The sequence below is a fragment of the Odocoileus virginianus genome, chromosome 30 (genome assembly GCF_023699985.2).
Source record: "Odocoileus virginianus isolate 20LAN1187 ecotype Illinois chromosome 30, Ovbor_1.2, whole genome shotgun sequence".
Taxonomy (NCBI): Eukaryota; Metazoa; Chordata; class Mammalia; order Artiodactyla; family Cervidae; genus Odocoileus; species Odocoileus virginianus.
In genome coordinates this window covers 30,796,915-30,816,979 of record NC_069703.1, presented here as the reverse complement: position 1 = coordinate 30,816,979, position 20,065 = coordinate 30,796,915, and the positions used below count along the sequence as shown (strand labels likewise).

The 20,065-nt window shown below is 50.0% G+C and overlaps 1 protein-coding gene and 1 non-coding gene across 7 annotated transcripts in view; both read left to right on the top strand.

Annotated features, from left to right (window-relative positions):
* The window catches only part of UBR4 (ubiquitin protein ligase E3 component n-recognin 4), a 131,608-nt gene that overhangs the window by 34,772 nt on the left and 76,771 nt on the right, over positions 1–20,065 (top strand). For all 6 annotated transcript variants that reach the window (XM_070458796.1, XM_070458798.1, XM_070458795.1 and 3 more), the window contains exons 26-44: positions 1,359–1,480; positions 2,473–2,570; positions 4,044–4,201; positions 4,948–5,157; positions 6,894–6,995; positions 7,303–7,403; positions 7,637–7,835; positions 8,210–8,398; positions 8,806–8,869; positions 10,533–10,724; positions 11,269–11,339; positions 11,431–11,578; positions 12,019–12,246; positions 13,750–13,920; positions 15,574–15,756; positions 16,687–16,845; positions 17,174–17,326; positions 17,784–18,011; positions 19,109–19,266. In XM_070458796.1, coding sequence (XP_070314897.1) covers positions 1,359–1,480; positions 2,473–2,570; positions 4,044–4,201; positions 4,948–5,157; positions 6,894–6,995; positions 7,303–7,403; positions 7,637–7,835; positions 8,210–8,398; positions 8,806–8,869; positions 10,533–10,724; positions 11,269–11,339; positions 11,431–11,578; positions 12,019–12,246; positions 13,750–13,920; positions 15,574–15,756; positions 16,687–16,845; positions 17,174–17,326; positions 17,784–18,011; positions 19,109–19,266 — 2,934 coding nt within the window. The remainder of the gene's footprint in view (positions 1–1,358; positions 1,481–2,472; positions 2,571–4,043; positions 4,202–4,947; positions 5,158–6,893; positions 6,996–7,302; positions 7,404–7,636; positions 7,836–8,209; positions 8,399–8,805; positions 8,870–10,532; positions 10,725–11,268; positions 11,340–11,430; positions 11,579–12,018; positions 12,247–13,749; positions 13,921–15,573; positions 15,757–16,686; positions 16,846–17,173; positions 17,327–17,783; positions 18,012–19,108; positions 19,267–20,065) is intronic.
* TRNAE-UUC (transfer RNA glutamic acid (anticodon UUC)) lies at positions 15,204–15,276 on the top strand. Its single transcript has one exon. It is a non-coding gene; the product is annotated as a tRNA-Glu (tRNA).

Here is a 20,065-nt window from a genome sequence, read left to right as displayed (position 1 = left end):
ATGCAGATTTTCTGGACACTATCTTTTCTCTTATTCACAGAGGTGAAGCTGTTTAAACTTCATGGTACATAGGTAGAGAAGACATTTTCTTACTTACTCATCTGTTTGGCTGGGTCGGGTCTTAGTTGTAGCCCTCGGGGTCATCCTTGTGTCACGGGGGTCTTCTCTGGCACCATGTAGCATCGACTGTACAGGGCTCTGGAGCCCACGGGCTCATTACTGGCAGCGTGCGGGCTCCAGAGCCCACGGGCTCGCTGCCGGCAGCGTTTGGGCTCTCTGGTTGTGGTACGGAGCTTAGTTGCCCTTTGCCACGTGGGTTCCCTGACTAGGAAGCAAACCCTCGTCTCTTGCATTCCAGGGCAGATTCTTAACCACTGGACCACCAGGGACTTTGAAATCCTTAGAAAAACCTTTTTTAATGAGCTAGTATTTTGAAACCCAGTCCTTTTTATAATAAACATTGCAAATTGCACACCCTGTAGACTTCCTTTATTTTGCATAGTGTTAAAATATTTTAGAATTCATTTTTAGTGCGTAAAAAGTAGGAGTTTATTCACCATTCACAGGATGTCTGGCTTTTCTTCCATTGGAAGAACTGGCAAAACTGCACCTGTCTTCCCATGCGACAGCAAACCGCTGCTAAGGACTGGCTGCTTCTCCTTGGCTGTTCTCACCTGGCCCCTTCATGCTCACTCTTTCTGGTCCCTGTAGGGTTTCACTCTTCACTTCCTCTTTTATGGGACGTTGTTGCTGAAGGGGACTTGGATCATTGTAAAACTTAACATGTCTTTTAGTGTGAATGCCTTGCAGTAGACAGAGGACTGTTGCTTGAGGCAAAATTTTTGGATGGATATGAGCTATAAACTTGAGTAACAACGATGAATGCTTGCTATGTGCTACTTACTTTTTTAGGTGCTGGGGGTACAGCAGTTAGCAAAGCTGATGAGTCAGTGCCCCTTGAAAGTGTCTAGGCTCTAATCTGGCTCAGCACTGATAATGCATGTTCCTGGGCAGAGAAGTTTGGGAAGTGTTTTTTTTTTTTTTTTAAAGAAAAAATAATACTTCTCAGGGCCTGTGATACGTGCAATGCCAGTCTTCTGAGGCCAGGACAAGTAAGGTAGATAATGTCCTGGAATTGAGTTTTGTGAGCATTTCCAAGGATGGCATGTTCTTTGGGAAATAATTACCCATTGGCATTCTTAGGAGACCCAAAGGGGCAGGCACTGTCAGCCACATTTACAGGCTTAGGAAACTGAGCTACAGGTTTTTCCATTTGTCTAGGGGTTTTTTTTTTTTTTCTAACCAGAATGTCACTAGGTTCCTTCAGCTTTGACATAGCTCCCTCTTTTTTCCTCCAGAGCCTATTTGCTACAGAACTTTAATGAGGAGGGATCCACTGAGAAGCTTTCCCAGGAGAAATTGCACGGCTTTGCTGCTGTTTTGGCTATTGGCTCTAGTAGGTGCAAGGCGAACACTCTGGGTAAGTGAATGTGCTTTTGAATAAGACTGCTAATACTGGTATGGCTAGTAGTACCGTTTCTCTCCCTTTCTACCTGTTCACTACATTTACCATTTATTGGGATCTTCCTGTGTGTCACGCATTGACATAGGTTTATCTGTTTTGATCTTTGCAATAATCCAATGAGGTACATTTTATTATCATCCCCCATTACTCATTAGGAAACTGAGACTTAGGTTATTTCCCCATGTCCTACATTCTGCAAGTGGCAGAGCTGGAATCCAGGTGAAGATCAGTTGATTCCAAGGCGTTAAACTCTTTGGCTGTTGGCAAAAATCTTTGTTCTCCTTTCCATTTTATAGAGGTTAGGAAGACTATTGAGCTACTGCTTCGTACTTGGGAAAACTTTTTCCTTGTGTTGGGAATGATCTGTAGAAATTTGGGATGGGAGATCGGAAGGACTTGAGCAGGGCTGGAGTAAGTGCAGTAGTCACCCTTCAAAGTGCACAGGCACTCGTATACTCCTGCATTTCAAGGCTTAAGTACCCTTTTAATGTTCAGATAGTCTCACTTTTAGAAATTTAATTTCATTACTTTATTGACTACTGTTCTTAATGTGCATTAATGTTCCCTGCCCTTAAGGTCCTTGTTAAGGAGAAAAGATCGAAATGCTCCCTGTTCTTAGAGGGTCTAGACATTGAATAGTGACTTGTAGTGACTTGCTATCACTTTGCATCTTGTATTCAGTTGTCTTCTTTACTCACAAGGTTAGAAAGGGACTATGATGGGGAGTGAAAATCTTATAATTGAGATTGTTAGTTGTTAAGCAGTTAGCAATTTCTTGGACAGAGTGCTGCTATTTAAATATGCTTCCAAGCTACCTTAGTAATTATTTTGACAACCTGGGCTGTGGTGTGTCTCTCTCTGCATTTGGGATTGGCTTTTAAAATGCTGTATGTTGTTCTCTCTCTTTCTTTCTTGTGATGATTCCTTGTCCTTTCTATTGCCTCCAGGTCCAACGCTGGTTCAGAATCTGCCATCATCAGTTCAGACTGTGTGTGAGTCCTGGAACAACATCAGCACCAACGAGTTTCCCAACATTGGGTCCTGGGTGAGTGTCCATCTGTCCGGGATGTTTGGTTTCGGTGTTCTGTTCTTATTCTTTAGGCTTAAACTGGTTCCCGAGAGATCCTAACATGCTGCACTGGTATTTGCTGTGGCTGGACCCATAGTCAAGGCCTTGAATCACCCAGATGGTCCTCATGATCGTTTTGCTAAGAATGAGAAGTATGTTACTGTGTTACAGGATAGCCACTGTATTACAGTGGACTCGAGCAGCACAGGGTTGTAAACGGTGTGCGTCCGTTTATACACTGTTGTTTTCACGGAGTCTGGGCTGCAGTACTGAATGATCTGTGGCCGGCTGAGTCCGCGGATGTGGAACTGCATGTATGGAGGGCTGACTGTAATGTTATACATGGGTTTTCGACTGCATGGATGGTTAGCACCCCAACCCCTGTGGTATTCGAGGGTCAACTGCTAGGACCCTAAGGTTCTTTATCTGTTAAATACTGGGAGGTGAAATCAAGGATATTAAATGTAAACTGCCTAGCACATTTTCTGGCACATGAATTGTCAGTAAATGTTAACTGTTTCCTTTCCCTTCTAGGTTTTATGGCAAGAACATGCTCCTTCTGTCATAATTTTATGGGGTAGCATTTATTCTCTAGGCTTTCAGAAGACTGTTGCATCTTCTGTCAGTTCCCTTGATCTTCCTGTGTGCTGTCCTCAGATTAACCTCTGTTAACAGATTATTGTGTTATTACAGTTCTTTGGAAAAGCCAAGTGTTATAATCTTATTATCCTTGCTTTGTAATTGTGACCTCTGTTTACATCACCCGGAGCTGTAATGCAAGGATAATTAAGATATTTGTAATGGGGACCCAGATGCATTGTAAAATCCTGATCTTTCTCAGTTATTAGAGGCAAACAAGCATAGTTTTAATATTAAATATAATATATTCTAATTATTTGAAAAGTAGTTTGGGTGTCTTAACTTTGTAGTAACTAAATTTTAGCTCAGCTTTAACTTTTCTGTTTAAAAGACCTTATTTACTTGTGGCCGTGCCGGCTCTTCCTTGCTGTGTGGGCTTTTCTAGCTGCCGCGAGTGGGGACGGCCCTTTGTTGTGGAGCGCGTCTTCTCTTAAGGAGCTCGGGCTCTAGGGCACACGGGCATCAGTAACTGGGGCTCAGTAGCTGTGGCACACGGGCTGAGTTGCTCCAGGGCATGTGGGGTCTTTCTGGACTAGGGCTTGAACCAGTGTACGCTGCACTGCGAGGCGGATACTAAACCGCTGAGCCACCAGGGTCGCCCTTTAAAAATTTTAACTCAACTCATACTAACTGAAATTTGTTAAGTGCGTCCTTCACTCCGCTCCACTTTCCTTCCCAGATGACTAAGAGTGTATACTGAATAGAGTCCTTGCATGTGAACCCCAGTGGGGTCTTCGATTTTCTTTCTGCGCGTGTAAGTATCTGGAGATGGATGGTTTCTCCATTGATGTCTGCTTTGCCTCCTTTCAGCGCAATGCCTTCGCCAATGACACTGTCCCTTCTGAGAGCTACATCAGTGCTGTGCAGTCTGCCCACCTGGGGACGCTCTGTGGCCAGAGTCTGCCCCTGGCTGCGTCCCTGAAGCACACCCTCCTCTCCCTGGTCAGGCTGACCGGCGACCTCATCGTGTGAGTACCGGCGGCGCAGCCCCGAGTGCTCTCCACGTCTGCGCTCTGTCACAGCTGCAGGAGGACAGCGTTCTGTTAACTGCGGGTAGTGCTCGTTTTGCCTGCTTCTGTGGCAGAGAGAGCCTGTTGCCTTAGAGTGTGAGCGTCTCCCTAGAAGGATTTTGAACTTAGATGTGAAGGGCACCAGAATACCTCCCTCTCTTTATGTGTAGTATGTTTCAGAGAAAGCATGCTGGCTTTAAATCATACCATGACTTGGAGGTGCTCTGGGTTTAAGTTTCAAGGTGACGATAATGTATTTGAAGTCATGCTTCTCCAAGTTCATTGTGGAGCTTTGATACTGCTGGCATGGGGACTAGGGCAGGCTTCCGATACATAGGTCACGAGTAAGTTCCTTTATCTCATCACCTTAAAAGTGATCCAGATTCCTGCTAGTTCTTCTAGAAAGATTGTCTGGGAGGGTTACTAGCTTAGGTTGCAGTTAATTTTCTTTTCTGAGTATTACAGAATACATCTTATGTTATTAATTTAACATTTTAATGAACGGATTTTTCAAATGGAAATGATTCTAACTTCTGATACAGTGATGAGAAGGAGACCGTGGAGTTGCATGACTGTGCCCGTGTAAAAAACAACTGTCCAAGGAAAAAAGCCCTTCTCAATAAATGACTGGATTGCCCTCTCCTCCCCTTGCAACTGTTCAGAGGAGTACATTCACTGATTTGATTCTGTTTTCTTTGCTGAAGTTGGTCCGATGAGATGAACCCGCCGCAGGTAATCCGGACGCTGCTCCCCCTTCTTCTGGAGTCGAGCACTGAGAGTGTGGCTGAGATCAGTAGCAACTCCCTGGAGCGAGTCCTGGGCCCCGCAGAGTCCGATGAGTTCCTGGCTCGTGTGTATGAGAAGCTCATCACTGGCTGTTACAACATTCTGGCCAATCACGCAGATCCCAATAGGTGAGCCTGACTAGGGAGAAGCATCCGGTTCCTGTGACCTGCTGTTGCCCTCAGTGAAATATACCAGCACTTGCTTCTCTCTGTCATTCGTTAACAGCTTATGATTGTGCCTTTTTAAGAAATTTAATTTTGGTTATGCTGGTTACACTGGGTCTTGGCTGCTGTGCGTGGGCTTTCTCTAGTTGCTGGGGAGCTGGGAGGCGGCTCCTCTTCCGCTGCGGTGCGAGGACTTCCTGCTGCACTGACTTCTCGTGGAGCACAGGCTCTAGGGCGTGGGGATGTCAGTAGTTGCGTCTGTCAGGCTCAGTTGACCCAAGGGATGTGGGATCTTAGTTCCCAGACCAGGGGTTGAACCCGTGTCCCCTGCACTGGCAGGTGCACCCTTAATCCCTGGGCCGCCAGGGAAGTCCCTGGTTGTGCTTTTTAACAGAAAGTTTTGTGCTTCGCGTGCATTTTGCATTCTTGAGGACACATACGAAAACTTACTTGGAATCGTCTTTTGTGATTCATTCTTAGGAATAAGCATGCTGTCCTAGATGTGGTAAGGTGTGCAAAGGAGCTTGATAGAGTTTCTAATGTTTTTGTGATGATGCTTCTGAGATAGATGTTCTGTGGCATGAAGGTGATCTCATTGCATTGTTTGACCATGATGGTGTAGGCCATACTGATGTAGGCGAGTCTTAAAAGAGCAGTTGAGTAAGTTACAGTTTTATCCCACTGAGAACTACATAGATAAAGGGTTCCAGGTGTTGGGATTTCCTGCCTTCCTCTTGTCAAGCAGTCCAGGTTTTCATAAGGGGCTGCCCTTTTTTTTTTTTTTCCCTCTCTCTCCACTTTTCTTTTGTCACTCCTACCCTTCTCCGCCTGTCAATGCAGGAGACGTAGGTTCAGTCCCTGGGTTGGGAAGATCCCCTGGAGGAGGGCATGGCAAGCCACTCCAGTATTCTTGCCTGGAGAACCCCACGGACAGAGGAGCCTGTTGGGCTGCAGTCCACGGGGTCGCACAGAAGAGCGACACAGCGTGCCGTGTGCCCCCTTCCCTTACGTCCTCTCCCCACCCAGCCCTTCGCCCCCTCCCCTCCTCTTTCCAGTAGTTTGAGGTAACAGCTCTGATTCTTTGAACTCTTAGCTGCTGACTGCATCACTTATCTCAGATTTTAGAAATTTTTTGTTTTACCACAGTTTTAATTCCTCATTTATTTAGCACCCGCTCTATGCCAGGGTTTATGCCAGGCTTTGACAAAACAAAACTGAATATTGCCCTCAGGGTATAGCCATAAGTAGACTTAGGATTTTTTTTTAATAGTTTGGGTTTTTAAAAATATATTTTAAAACTTCATTTTCGGCTGTGCTGGGTCTTCATTGCTGCGTGGACTTTCTGGCGGCGGGGAGTGGGGGCTGCTGTCTGCTTGTGGTGCGTGGGCTTCTCCCTGTGGTGGCTTCTCCCATCACAGCACAGGATCCAGGGCACTCCGGCTCCGGCGCTTGTGGCTTACGGGCTGAGGGGTCGCCCTTGCGGCTCCAGAGCACAGGCTCAGTGGCTGTGGCGCGTGGGCTCGTCCCATGGCGTGGGGGGTCTTCCCGGACCAGGGATCGAACCCATGTCCCCTGCGTCAGCAGGTGGGTTCTTTATCGCCAAGCCACCAGGGAAAGCCATAGACTTCTGAGTTTTTAAAGGTGAGTATTAGAACATCGAAACAGCCCTTGTTTCTATAATTTTTCTTTTGGATTTTCAGTGGACTTGATGAATCCGTCTTAGAAGAATGTCTCCAGTATTTGGAAAAGCAACTGGAAAGCAGCCAGGCTCGTAAAGCTATGGAGGAATTTTTCTCTGACAGGTGAGCTATGTTGTGTTCTCCTCAGTGAGGGTTTCGAATGTCTTCCAGAAGCAAGGACTGTGTTGACCTGGCTGTTCTCTCAGGAAATACAATAGCCTGCTTAGATGTTTGTACTTCCTGGAGCACTGGTTAACTGCTGGCGCCTTGAGGTTATTGGTGAAGGGGGTTGTTTTTGACTCAGTAGTATTGCTGACTCACAGGTGACCAGTTCTCCTAGAGGGGATGAGACTGTGAAGAAATAGGAAAGGATGCTTTTTATTTGACAGCTTAACATGATTCTTCCATTTTTTCCCCTCCTGCCTTTCAGTGGAGAACTCGTGCAGATCATGATGGCAACCGCCAATGAGAACCTTTCTGCTAAATTCTGTAACCGAGTTTTGAAATTCTTCACCAAACTCTTCCAGCTGAGTGAGTGACAGCTTTTAACAGTCTTCTTAGGGAAACTTTGATGCCCAGCGAATGGCTGTGCCTGTCTTCTGCCCTAGTGTAACTGCAGCAGGAAAATGCCAGCAAGTGGAGAGAATTCCTCAGAGAAAGTTCGGGAGGAAGTGGAGCCTTTCCCCCTTCCCTGGCTCGCTGTCTGGGCCTCCTCCCTTCCCCTGCCCTCCTTCACTGATCCTCGCCTCTTGGTCTGTCCCCAGCTGAGAAGAGCCCTAACCCTAGCCTCCTGCATCTCTGTGGCTCCCTGGCCCAGCTGGCTTGCGTGGAGCCTGCGCGTCTCCAGGCCTGGCTCACCCGCATGACTGCGTCGCCCCCCAGAGATTCTGATCAGCTGGACGTGATCCAGGAGAACAGGCAGCTGCTGCAGTTGCTGACCACCTACATTGTTCGGGAAAACAGGTAGACGCCTGCACTCATATCACACGCTCTGGCAGCCCCAGCCACAGGGCGAGCGCGTTTGCAGCTGTGTCTCCTTCAGCCTCAGTCCTGAAGCAATTCCAGTGACCCCATAGCTGCCCCTCAGTAGACTCGAGCCATCTAGCGTATATCCTTGAGTTTTCTCCTGGAAAGACTTTTGCAGTGGCTTCGCCTGTCAGCCGTAACTCGTGAATGTTTTATGGTCTCGTAGCCCAAGTCCACAACTTGGCTTAGTGTGTATGATCACGCATTTAATGTTTAATTTTAAACGCCTCTTAGAAATTCTAAATTCTTACAAATTTAATACTTCTGATTCCTACTGAATACTTACCAGTGTGATGTTTCTTTTCTACCAGTCAAGTTGGGGAAGGTGTGTGTGCTGTGCTTTTGGGCACCTTGATCCCCATGGCAACAGAGATGCTGGCCAATGGTGATGGGACCGGTTTCCCTGAACTCATGGTTGTCATGGCTACCCTGGCCGGCGCAGGTCAAGGTGCTGGCCATCTTCAGCTTCATAATGCTGCTGTGGACTGGCTGAGTAGATGGTAAGGGGATTAAGTGGAGGATCGCATCTGTATGTTACACCATTGCTCTTAAGGGGGATAATTAATTGCAGGCCATTTTTTTGTAGCTCAGAGTGAGTATAAAAGAAACTTGAAGGAAGCTCTGTCTTTTTATTGGGGATTATTCACTATAGATTTAATCAGTTCACTTAATCTCTATTCTTTTATTAGTAGGGTTTCTTGTTCATTATTCCTAGGAGAAGTCTTGGGAAGGTGTACCAACTATCCCTGATAGGAACAGAACCCCCAATCGCTGATGACCCACATAATTTCCAAAGAATGCCTTTAGTTCACATTGTCTACAAATTGATGCAGGACACATGGAAAAGCTTCCTTTCTTTGGTTCCGTGGATGATTTTGTGTCCCCCACCCCCTTTTTTGTTTGGCAGCAAGAAGTACCTGTCACAGAAGAACGTGGTTGAGAAAATGAATGCCAGTGTGATGCACGGGAAGGTAAGGCGCGTGAGGTATGCGGGTGGCCAGCTGAGGGTCCTGCCTGTGGCTGCGGGGCGGGCCCCCCTGCCTGGGGTTTTGGCCCTGGCTCTCCTGCACAGCGGAGGCCTGGAACCTCAGTGCGTCATTGCCAAGTGCATGCCTTTAGGCCTCTTCTTGGGGGCAAGCAGTGATCCAAAGGAAATGTTCTGCTAAACAAACATACAACAGAATCTTTCTTAAAACTGTGAGTTCCTCTATTTTTAGATAGTGGTGTTCCCTGGAAAATTGTCCACTGCTCCTGCATTGGAACTGTGTGCTCTGAGTGTTAAACATGGGTTACAGTTTACCTCCTCAGCTCCATCCAGATGCTAGAATTATTTACATTATCTGAAGGTTCAGGCCACTGTGCTGAGAGAAAGGGTGGCAACTGGCAGAAATGTTGGCATTCAAGCATTTTCTCCCCCTACCCAACCTGTCAGCCTGTCATTGTGGCTGATTTAAATATTTTTCACTAATGGTTTAAAAAAAAATGATTAAGACAGGGAAAAAAGCCAGTGAGAGCTTACTCACACTTTAATATAATCTTTTTATTTTTTTCTTGAGGTGTAATTGACATAGAATATTAGTTTCAGGCTTACAACATAGTGATTTGATATTTGTATATATGGCAAAATGGTCACAGTAAGTCTAGTTAATATCCATCACCATACATAGTTAAGTTTTTTTTCTTGTAATGGGGACTTTTAAGACCTGCTCTCTTGGCAACTTTCAGATGTGCATACATTAGTATTAACTCTAGTCACTGTGCTTGACATTTCGTCTCCATGACTTCCTTATTTTACAGCTGGAAGGTTGTGTCTTTTGAGGCACATCAGCCACTTCACTGAACCAGCCTCCTTCCCCCGCCTCTGCGCCACCTCTCTGTTCTCTGTACCAGGCTGGTTTTCTCTTGAGTGACTTCCGTGTCTGTTTCAGCTTTGTTTTCCTGGTTTACGTTGGGCTTCATTTTATGAGACTTTTACATATGTATAAAATATATATAAAATATATACTGTGCTGGGCCCTTGTTGCTGCCTGGGCTTTCTGCAAGCCCTGAGTTACTGCAAGCAGGGACTGCTCTCTAGTATTCGTGGCCTCTCTTGTTGTGGAACCTGGGCTCCAGGGTGCGAGGGCTTCAGTAACTGCAGCTCCCCGGCTCTAGAGCACAGGCTCAGTAGTTGTGGCCCATGGCCTTAATTGCTCCATAACATGTGGGATCTTCCAGGATAAACGATCAAACCCATGTCTGCTGCATTGGCAGGTGGATTCTTTACCACTGAGCCACCAGGGAAGCCCTATTTTATGATTTTTAAAGAGTCGTCTTTGTGCTTAAGAAGGGATGAATCATACTGATTCAGTGCAGTTTCTTTTATTTTTAATTTTTAAAGTTTTTAAATTTTTTGGTCACGCCATGCAGCATATGGACTCTTAGTTCCCTGACCAGAGGTCACACCTGCATCCCTTGTCTTGGAAGTGCTGAATCCTAAGCACTGGCCCCCCCAGGGAAGTCCCAGTGCAGTTTATTGACCAGCTACTTGCTGTTGTAGTGCAGAGAGCTAAGGAAATAGAGAATTAAAACGTGATATTTTTCTTCTTTGCATTTTGTGCTGTTCCTTTGATCAAGGTGTGGCTTCTTTTACAGCACGTGACAGTCCTAGAGTGCACCTGCCACGTCATGTCTTACTTGGCTGACGTCACCAACGCCCTGAGCCAGAGTAACGGTCAGGGCCCGAGTCACCTCTCCGTGGACGGGGAAGAGCGGGCGATCGAGGTGGACTCTGACTGGGTGGAGGAGCTGGCAGTGGAGGAGGAAGACTCCCAGGCCGAGGATTCAGTAAGTGAAGTGACCACCACGGTCACGGCTGGCCGGCACTTGCAGAACTCACGTTAACAAGCCTTTGACCTTCTTTTTTGGCCCCTTTGAGCTTCAGGACTCTTCCCAGTCCTTGTTGCTTATTCATAGCTTTCATGACTAATGTCAGGCTGATTTTCCGGACCTGCAGAACAAGTTGTAGGACTCTAATCTCCTAGAGGAAGGACCCCTAAATAAGCCTGGGCCTTCTTCAATCTAGAGGTACTTGTCCTGCAGTTCCAACTGGTTTTTGCATCCAAAATGGAGTTTCAGAGATGAGTTTTTCAGGGGATGGTGTGAGCTACATTGTAGAGAAAGCATAAGGTTTATTTTTTTTCCTAGTCACCAAACTTTAACGTCTCATCTGAAATTATATCACACTTATAGCCTGCGAGCTCTCTCCAACTGGAATAGGTTTCTGCTAGTCATTTATGAAGTCAGTGGTTTATTTTCTATAGAGTGTGTTTTTGTGGGTGCCTGTGTGGAAGGATGTATTTCTGATTAAAAAGACTTACTATCTTTGAAGGATGAAGATTCCCTTTGCAATAAACTCTGCACTTTTACCATCACTCAGAAAGAATTCATGAACCAGCATTGGTAAGAGTACTTTTTCACTTTAGGTGGGGCTTTCCAGGCTGTTGATTTTGGGGACTTGTGGTCTCATTGCCTGGTTTCATATTTTTTGTAGGTACCACTGTCACACCTGCAAAATGGTTGATGGGGTAGGTGTGTGCACAGTGTGTGCCAAGGTCTGCCACAAGGATCATGAGATTTCTTATGCCAAATACGGATCCTTCTTCTGCGACTGTGGAGCCAAAGAAGATGGTAGCTGTTTGGTGAGAGATTAGAACCTTCTCTTGGCTCTAAAGGGTGACTTGTTAGTGATACAAATGTGTAAGCCAAACTGGGAACTTCCCACGTCACTTCGTGGTGTGCTGGGTCTAAGAGGACCAAGTTCTGATTCTGTCAGTGATCAGTTGTACAGTCATGGCCTCAATACTTCACTTAGGATAGTAGAACTTGCAGTATCCTTAGAGATCTTGCAGTTTTTTGAAAGACCCCACCCCCACCCCAATTTTAAGATTTGTCGTTGTGAGTGGGTAAAGTGTTAGCTATTAGGTGAATACCACGAAGATTAGAATTCAGGCTTTTGGATATTCTTTAAATGGTTAGGCAGTCTCCCCTTTGAGTCAGATTTTTTCTCTGAGATCTTAGGCAGTATTTCATCTGTGCTTGTGGCAAGACACTGGGGGCCCCTGACATTTCCTGTCCCTAGGCTTTGGTGAAGCGAACTCCCAGCAGTGGCATGAGCTCCACCATGAAGGAGTCAGCGTTTCAGAGTGAACCCAGGGTTTCAGAGAGTCTCGTGCGCCACACCAGCACCTCCCCTGCGGACAAGGCCAAGGTCACCATCAGCGATGGAAAGGTTACTGACGAAGAGAAGCCCAAGAAGAGCAGCCTGTGCCGCACTGTGGAGGGCTGCCGGGAGGAGCTGCAGAACCAGGTGGGCCCTGGTGGGAGGAGCCGCGGGACGGGGCGGGCCCTGGTGGGGGGAGCCGCGGAACGGGGCGGGCCCTGGTGGGAGGAGCCGCGGGACGGGGCGGGCCCTGGTGGGAGGAGCCGCGGAACGGGGCGGGCCCTGGTGGGGGGAGCTGCGGAACGGGGTTGGGGTCTGGGGGAGGAGCCGCGGAATGGGGCGGGGCCTGGGGGAGGAGCCGCGGGACGGGGCGGGCCCTGGTGGGAGGAGCCGCGGGACGGGGCGGGCCCTGGTGGGGGGAGCTGCGGAACGGGGTTGGGGTCTGGGGGAGGAGCCGCGGAATGGGGCGGGGCCTGGGGGGAGGAGCCGCGGGACGGGGCGGGCCCTGGTGGGAGGAGCCGCGGGACGGGGCGGGCCCTGGTGGGGGGAGCTGCGGGACGGGGTTGGGGTCTGGGGGAGGAGCCGCGGAATGGGGCGGGGCCTGGGGGAGGAGCCGCGGAACGGGGCAGGCCCTGGTGGGAGGAGCCGCGGGACGGGGCGGGCCCTGGTGGGAGGAGCCGCGGAACGGGGCGGGCCCTGGTGGGAGGGGCCGCGGAACGGGGTGGGCCCTGGTGGGGGGAGCTGCGGAACGGGGTTGGGGTCTGGGGGCGGAGCCGCGGAATGGGGCGGGGCCTGGGGGAGGAGCCGCGGAACGGGGCAGGCCCTGGTGGGAGGAGCCGCGGAACGGGGCGGGCCCTGGTGGGAGGAGCCGCGGAACGGGGTGGGCCCTGGTGGGGGGAGCTGCGGAACGGGGTTGGGGTCTGGGGGAGGAGCCGCGGAATGGGGCGGGGCCTGGGGGAGGAGCCGCGGAACGGGGCGGGCCCTGGTGGGAGGAGCTGTAGAACGGGGTGGGCTTTGGCGGGGGTAAGGGGGCAGGGGAGGGGAGCTGCAGAGCTGGTGGGCTCTGGCTGCCCACAGCACAGGAGGGCAGAGTGCAGAGCCTGATACACGGCTCTCCCCACTCCACCAGTGGCTATTTTGTCCTCCAAGGTTACTCATTTCCATCCTATTCCCATGAGTCCTGTGTGTTGTTGATCATTGCTTCGTAGGGAGTCTGTGACTGAGGAGTGTTTGGGGGGCTTGTGTGAAGGGGAATTTTAGTTATGTGATGCTCCGGGGCACCCTTTCTTGATGCGGGCCCCTCATCTGCAGCAGAGAACACAGAAAGCAGTGGGTGGTAGTTGGGTGGTCGTCATCTCGGTCTCCCAAGTGGTGCATGACTGGACGTGCTCTAGATGCCTCACTGTGCTTGGTGGGTGTGTGGAAGCAGTAGGTATCAGCAGGGAACCCCTGGTTTAGGGACCCAGTCTCATGCTGACTGGAATCAAATCCAGTGCTCGGACAGAGTGAAGTGAGGGCTGAAACACCTACTTGAAGTGAGGAAGCTGGGTCCTGGGTTCTGTAGGTCGTTACTGGCAAGATGATGATGATGAGTGTGATCTTTTTTTTTTCTTTTTTTTTTTTTCACTTGTGTGTTTGGATTTTTCTCAGGCCAATTTCTCCTTCGCTCCTCTCGTGTTAGACATGCTCAATTTCCTCATGGATGCCATTCAGACCAACTTCCAGCAGGCGTCCGCGGTGGGGAGTAGCAGCCGGGCCCAGCAGGCCCTCCGGGAGCTGCACACAGTGGACAAGGCGGTCGAGATGACAGACCAGCTGATGGTGAGTGGTCAGGGTCAGGGGTCAAGGGGCACGTGGGAGCCAGCACATCCACTGGGAAGCCAGAGGGTGCTTGATGCTCTGAGATGCATCCTTAGAAAGCCACCCATGGGTGTTCAGAACCTAGACTGTAAGAACCTGTGACACCCAATGTGAAAATCAGTATGTGAGGTGTGTCATCTAACAAAGGGGATCGTAGGGCACGTGGACCAACAGCGAGTAAGTCTCCTTTTCAGTTCACGTAAATATGTGAACCCCTGTCTGTGAGGAGTGACATCTGGAGACAATTTTAATAGCTAGGAATGTCTTCTGTATGTAAAATAAAAGACCACCTTATTGTGTCTTCTTCTCCCCAGGGTTCACATTGCATGCAGAAGTAATGCTGTCCTCTCTGGCTTAGAGCCTTTTGGGCAGTCCCCTTCAGCTCTTGCTGTGGCGTGGCTGCCGAGCTCTGCGTTGCCCACGGCAGCCCTGCTGCCCGGCGCGGACTGCAGGACCCCTGCAGTGGTTTGCTTGGCCTCTGGAGCAGCTGTGTAAAATAAAATAGCAGGACTTCTCTGGGGGGCCAGGGGTGAAGAACCTGCCTGCCAAGGCAGGGAACATGGCTTTGATCCCTAGTCCAGGAACTGAGATTCCCCATGTGGGAGCAGCTAAGCCCGTGTGCTACGATTACCGAAGCCTGCAAGCCAGAGTCCATGGTCCAAAGCAGGGGCAGCCGCTGCAGTGAGAAACGCGAGCGCTGCACCGAGAAGGAGCCCCTGCTCACCACAGCTGGAGAGAGCCCGTGCGCGGCCCAGGTCGAGGGCAGCCAGAGTTAGAGGAAAGGGGAGAGGGAGCTCTAGTGCTTGCGGAAGGGCAGTATAAAAATGAGTGAGGTACACGAATAGATCGCACAGCGTGCCTGCTTTTGAGGGAAACATAATCACTTGGCAGTACACACAGAGACAGACACAGATATTCTGACATTTTATTGAAAATAAGTCACTGTTGGGAATTCCCTAGGACTCCAGTTGTTCGGACTCTGTGCTTCCACTGCAGGGGGCCTGCGTTTAATCCCTGGTCAGGGAACTAAGATCCTGCAATGGCCAACCTCCCTCCCCTAAAAATCAGTCACAGTTTTAGATCAGTGGTTTTAGACTTGCAGATGTTAACGATGAAACTAGAAAAATATTGGGATGGTGTTGGTAATCCATAAGGTTGCTGACTTTTAATTTTATTGGGGTAAATCAATGAAAAAAACACTATCATCGTTATCATTTTATTTTTTAAAAGGGCATTTTGGGAATTCCGTGGTGGTCCAGTGGTTAGGATTCAGTGCTTTCACTGCTGAGGGCCCAGGTTCGATCCCTGGTTGGGGAACCGAGATCCGACAAGCTCTGTGGCGTGGCCTAAAAAGAAAGACGGGGGTGCTTTTTAACACTTAAAAAAAAATCAGTACTTATATTAATTTAGTTCTATGCAGCATTTACTGCATTATTCTTATTGGACTGATAGTAATTTTGATGAATTGACTGTCCATGGATTAGAGATTGGAAATCTTTGCTCTTGAGTAACTGAATTGTACAATATTTCAGTCACACGAATAGTGTGTGTATGAATCCACTTGATGTATTTTGCCTTACTACTGCCTACTCTCTCTGCATCCGTCTTTGCCAGGTTCCCACGTTAGGCTCCCAGGAAGGTGCCTTTGAGAATGTTCGGATGAACTACAGCGGAGACCAGGGTCAGACCATTCGACAGCTGATTAGTGCCCACGTGCTCAGGAGGGTGGCTATGTGTGTGCTCTCCTCCCCTCATGGGCGCCGCCAGCATTTGGCTGTCAGCCACGAGAAAGGCAAGGTGGGTCCTCCAGTCCCCTCCCTCTCATTTGAGGTCATGTTTGTCTTAGGTGCTGAGCAGAACACATAGGGGACAACACCCAGACTGGCCCGCTAGGAAAACGTTTGTTTTTCTGAATTCTAGCAAAGCTTCAGGGACAAATCTCAGCAAGCTCTTATGCTGGAACCCTGAGTTACTTTACTACACTTAGAACCGGGATGCCTGGGACGGAGGCTAACTAGTTACTTCCCACTCTGTGATTCGAACCCCAGGCGAAGGTAATGACTGGAGGCTTCCTAGGACAGTGTGGCTTGCAGTCTTTCTCGGGTTAGCCACCCTGGAAGACACAGTGGAGAGGAGAGTCTTCCTTGGAGGGCTCAGTGGTCCTTATTTAGTTCTTCCCTGCCCTCCCAGCCCTCTTGAAGACCCAAGGAAGTTTATGGAATTTTATAGAACAGCAAGAGTTAGAGGAGAGTGTCTTTTTTTTAATTTTCATTTTTTATTTTTATTTTTTGAGTAGAGTGTCTTTAACTCAAGCCTTTCTGTTTTCTGGCTTCTTCATTTGTCTCCTCTTTATATTAAGTGAAAAAGAAACGAGATAAAAGTAGCTCTAACATACTTTCAGAACACTTTCATAGAAAAATGAGAAGGGACAGTAGTATACAGGAATTGTTCAATATTTTATGAACAGATTATATGAAGTTGGTTTCTTTTGTCACCTCTAGAAGGAAGAAATGAAAGGCATTCCATTCTTTAAGCCAGAGAATATAGAGACTGGTACTGGTCTTGGATTTTTGGAGAGACTTAGACCGCTCGGCCACGCTACCAGATGGTTTTTGGAGAGACTTGCTCACAAAAATAGCCTCCAGATCAGTGAAGGAGCTTTTGTTATTGCTGCTGTTCTCTGAGAGGAAAAGGGTTGAGAATAAATTGATAATTATTCCCTGGCAGATCACTGTCCTCCAGCTCTCAGCTCTCCTGAAGCAAGCAGATTCCAGCAAAAGGAAGCTGACTCTGACCCGCCTGGCTTCTGCCCCGGTACCCTTCACTGTGCTGAGCCTCACGGGGAATCCTTGCAAGGAGGACTACCTGGCTGTTTGTGGGCTTAAGGTAATCTTGAGCCAGTTTGGTTCTGTTGAGCTATAGGTCACTGTGACCTTCTCTCCTGTTCTTAGCTCCACCTTCTCTTACTCATTGTTGAGATTGGAACTTAAAAGCCTTTGGGAAGACGAATTGAATTTCTTCCACGTCTTCCAGATTTCTCTTCTATTGGAAATAAGCTTTGTGTGTTCTTGACTCCTGAATGTGTTACTCGACAGTCTTGAGTACTGTCTGGAGGCGGCGAATGCCAGGGAAGAAAAGGCACCGTCAACCTCTGAAATGAGGTGGCCTGCTTTCCAGACCCCCTTTAACCGCCTGTCCCTTCACCCGTGTCCAGGACTGCCACGTGCTCACCTTCAGCAGCTCAGGCTCCGTCTCGGATCACTTGGTTTTGCACCCCCAGTTGGCCACAGGGAACTTCATCATCAAAGCCGTGTGGTTACCCGGTTCACAGACTGAGCTAGCGATCGTCACCGCAGACTTTGTCAAGGTATAGGTACAGCTCTCTGATGGTCTGGCCCTACAGTGGTTTTGCTTTTAAATTCAGAATGCCTGATCTCCATTACGTCTGCTGACTTCTTTTAGAGGTTAAAAATAAAAAGTCCTTACATTTTGTTACCTTTTGTCCTGTTGCTGAGCAGGGGCCATCCACGCACAGGTAACAGATAAGCGATTCTGGTGCAGCCTCTCCGTGCCCAGTGCGCCGCTCTCAGTCGCTATTCTTGGTGCAGACTTTGCTGCTGGGCCTCTCCTCTGCCATTCCTTACAAGAGAGTGGGAAGAGGCCTTGTTTATCTTTGTGCACTCAGCGCCCAGCCCTGACGGGTGTGTGCTGAGGGGAAGAGTGCCCTTCCTCACCACTGCCGCTCCCTGGATGCACCGGGAGAGTTTGGGCCTGGGGCTGAGATAGACCTCCCTTATTTGATCTTTCTTCCTTCTCTCTTGCAGATTTATGACCTATCGGTTGATGCCTTGAGTCCAACCTTCTACTTTCTCCTGCCCAGCTCAAAGATAAGAGATGTTACCTTCCTCTTCAACGAGGAGGGGAAGAACATCATTGTTATAATGTCCTCGGCGGGGTACATCTACACACAGCTCATGGAGGAGGCCAGCAGTGCCCAGCAAGGGCCCTTCTACGTCACCAACGTGCTGGAAGTCAGCCACGAGGACCTGAAGGTTAGAGCGCACGGTGCTGCTTCCTTCTGGGCTGGGGTTCATCAGCCCAGTGGCTGTTGCATTGTTCCTCTTTTCTTTTAACTTTTTACATGACAGCAAAGCTCTAGTTCTAAAGGATTAAACTTGAAGTTCTTTTATTCTCATGGTATTTTTAAGATTTACCACTGAGATCTGATGCTTAGAGGATGAGAGCCCCTAATCATGGTATAGAATGAATGAGCAGAGACTTCCCTGGCGGTCCAGAAGTTGAGAATCCTCCTGCCAGTGCAGGGGGTGTGGGTGTGACCGCTGTCTGGACAGAGTCCACATGCTGTGGGGCAGCCAAGCCCCCAAGCTGCAGTGCTGAGCCTGCTGCTGCCACTGACGCCCGCGCGTCTCGAGCCTGTGCCCTGCGGCGGCAGAAGACCCTGCAGTGAGGCCCTCGCACTGCGGCCAGAGCAGCCCGCCTGCGCCGAGTTAGAGAAAGCCGGGCGCCTCATCGAGGACCCAGCGCAGCCAGAAATAAAGCGCCCAAGTACATTAGAACATGAACACGTAAAATGAGGGACCAGCCAGAGGCCTTACCGTGGTGTCGTCTGTCGCACAGGACAGCAGCGGCCAGGTGGCGGGCGGTGCCCCGGGCGGCCTGAGGCCTGACCGTGGTGTCGGCTGTCACACAGGACAGCAGCGGCCAGGTGGCGGGCGGCGCCCCGGGCGGCCTGAGGCCTTACCGTGGTGTCGGCTGTCGCACAGGACAGCAGCGGCCAGGTGGCGGGCGGCGCCCCGGGCGGCCTGAGGCCTTACCGTGGTGTCGTCTGTCGCACAGGACAGCAGCGGCCAGGTGGCGGGCGGTGCCCCGGGCGGCCTGAGGCCTTACCGTGGTGTCGGCTGTCGCACAGGACAGCAGCGGCCAGGTGGCGGGCGGCGCCCCGGGCGGCCTGAGGCCTTACCGTGGTGTCGTCTGTCGCACAGGACAGCAGCGGCCAGGTGGCGGGCGGTGCCCCGGGCGGCCTGAGGCCTTACCGTGGTGTCGGCTGTCGCACAGGACAGCAGCGGCCAGGTGGCGGGCGGTGCCCCGGGCGGCCTGAGGCCTGACCGTGGTGTCGCCTGTTGCACAGGACAGCAGCGGCCAGGTGGCGGGCGGCGGCGTGTCCGTCTACTACTCGCACGTGCTGCAGATGCTGTTCTTCAGCTACTGTCACGGCAGGTCGTTCGCGGCCACCGTCAGCAGGACGACCCTGGAGGTGCTGCAGCTCTTCTCCATCAGCATCAAGAGGTGGGGCTGCGCACTTAACTGTGAACGTCCACAGCGCCCGTGTTCAGCGGGGGAGTTCCGCCCCGTCCCCGGGACTCTCCCTTCCCCGCCCGGTATCTCTAAACTAGGCAGCGTCCAGCGTTGGCCGGCCGGCCAGTCTGCATGGTTTGTCCCCCCAGGCTGTTGGAGGTGGTTGGGGGGGCCACTGTCACTCAGAAGGAAAGCTGTGGTCAGGGTAGCAGATGTGATCTTAATTTGGTGAGTTTTCAGAAGGGGATGCCAGTGTCTTTCTCCCAGACATTCCTGCTGCTAAGATGCCCTTGAAGTGTCCCTCCTGGTTGGGGTGGGGGGCTGTTGATCAGTAAATAGAACATGATGTCAACATATGGGGCATGGTGGGAGTTTGGGGAGGCGGGGGCTGCCATCAGGCTTCCAGAAGATAGGAGTATGTGAGGTAGGGGTGTTTTATTTAAGGAGGAGGCAGAAAAGGTTGAAGGTTTCTTTCCCTCTTCCTTTTCTGTCACTGAAAAGGCATTACAACACTTTCTCTCTGCCCTCTGTTTGTGAATCAGCTGGTTTGGGGTGAAATAAAATGGTTACCATTCATACAGAGCTTGACGTGCTTGGAAATTCTTAAAAGGAGACCGGTTGTTAGCCTTTGACTCCTCCGTGGGCCTGTGCAGTTGATAGCCTTAGGCACGTAGGGACCCCGATCCTTCAGACAGGGGAGAGCCTGAATCAGGGCTCCCGCTGGGCGCGCGTTGTGTGAGACTGTGCATGTGGCTCAGAGGAAAACTGAGTGATGGGTCATTCGAGTCCT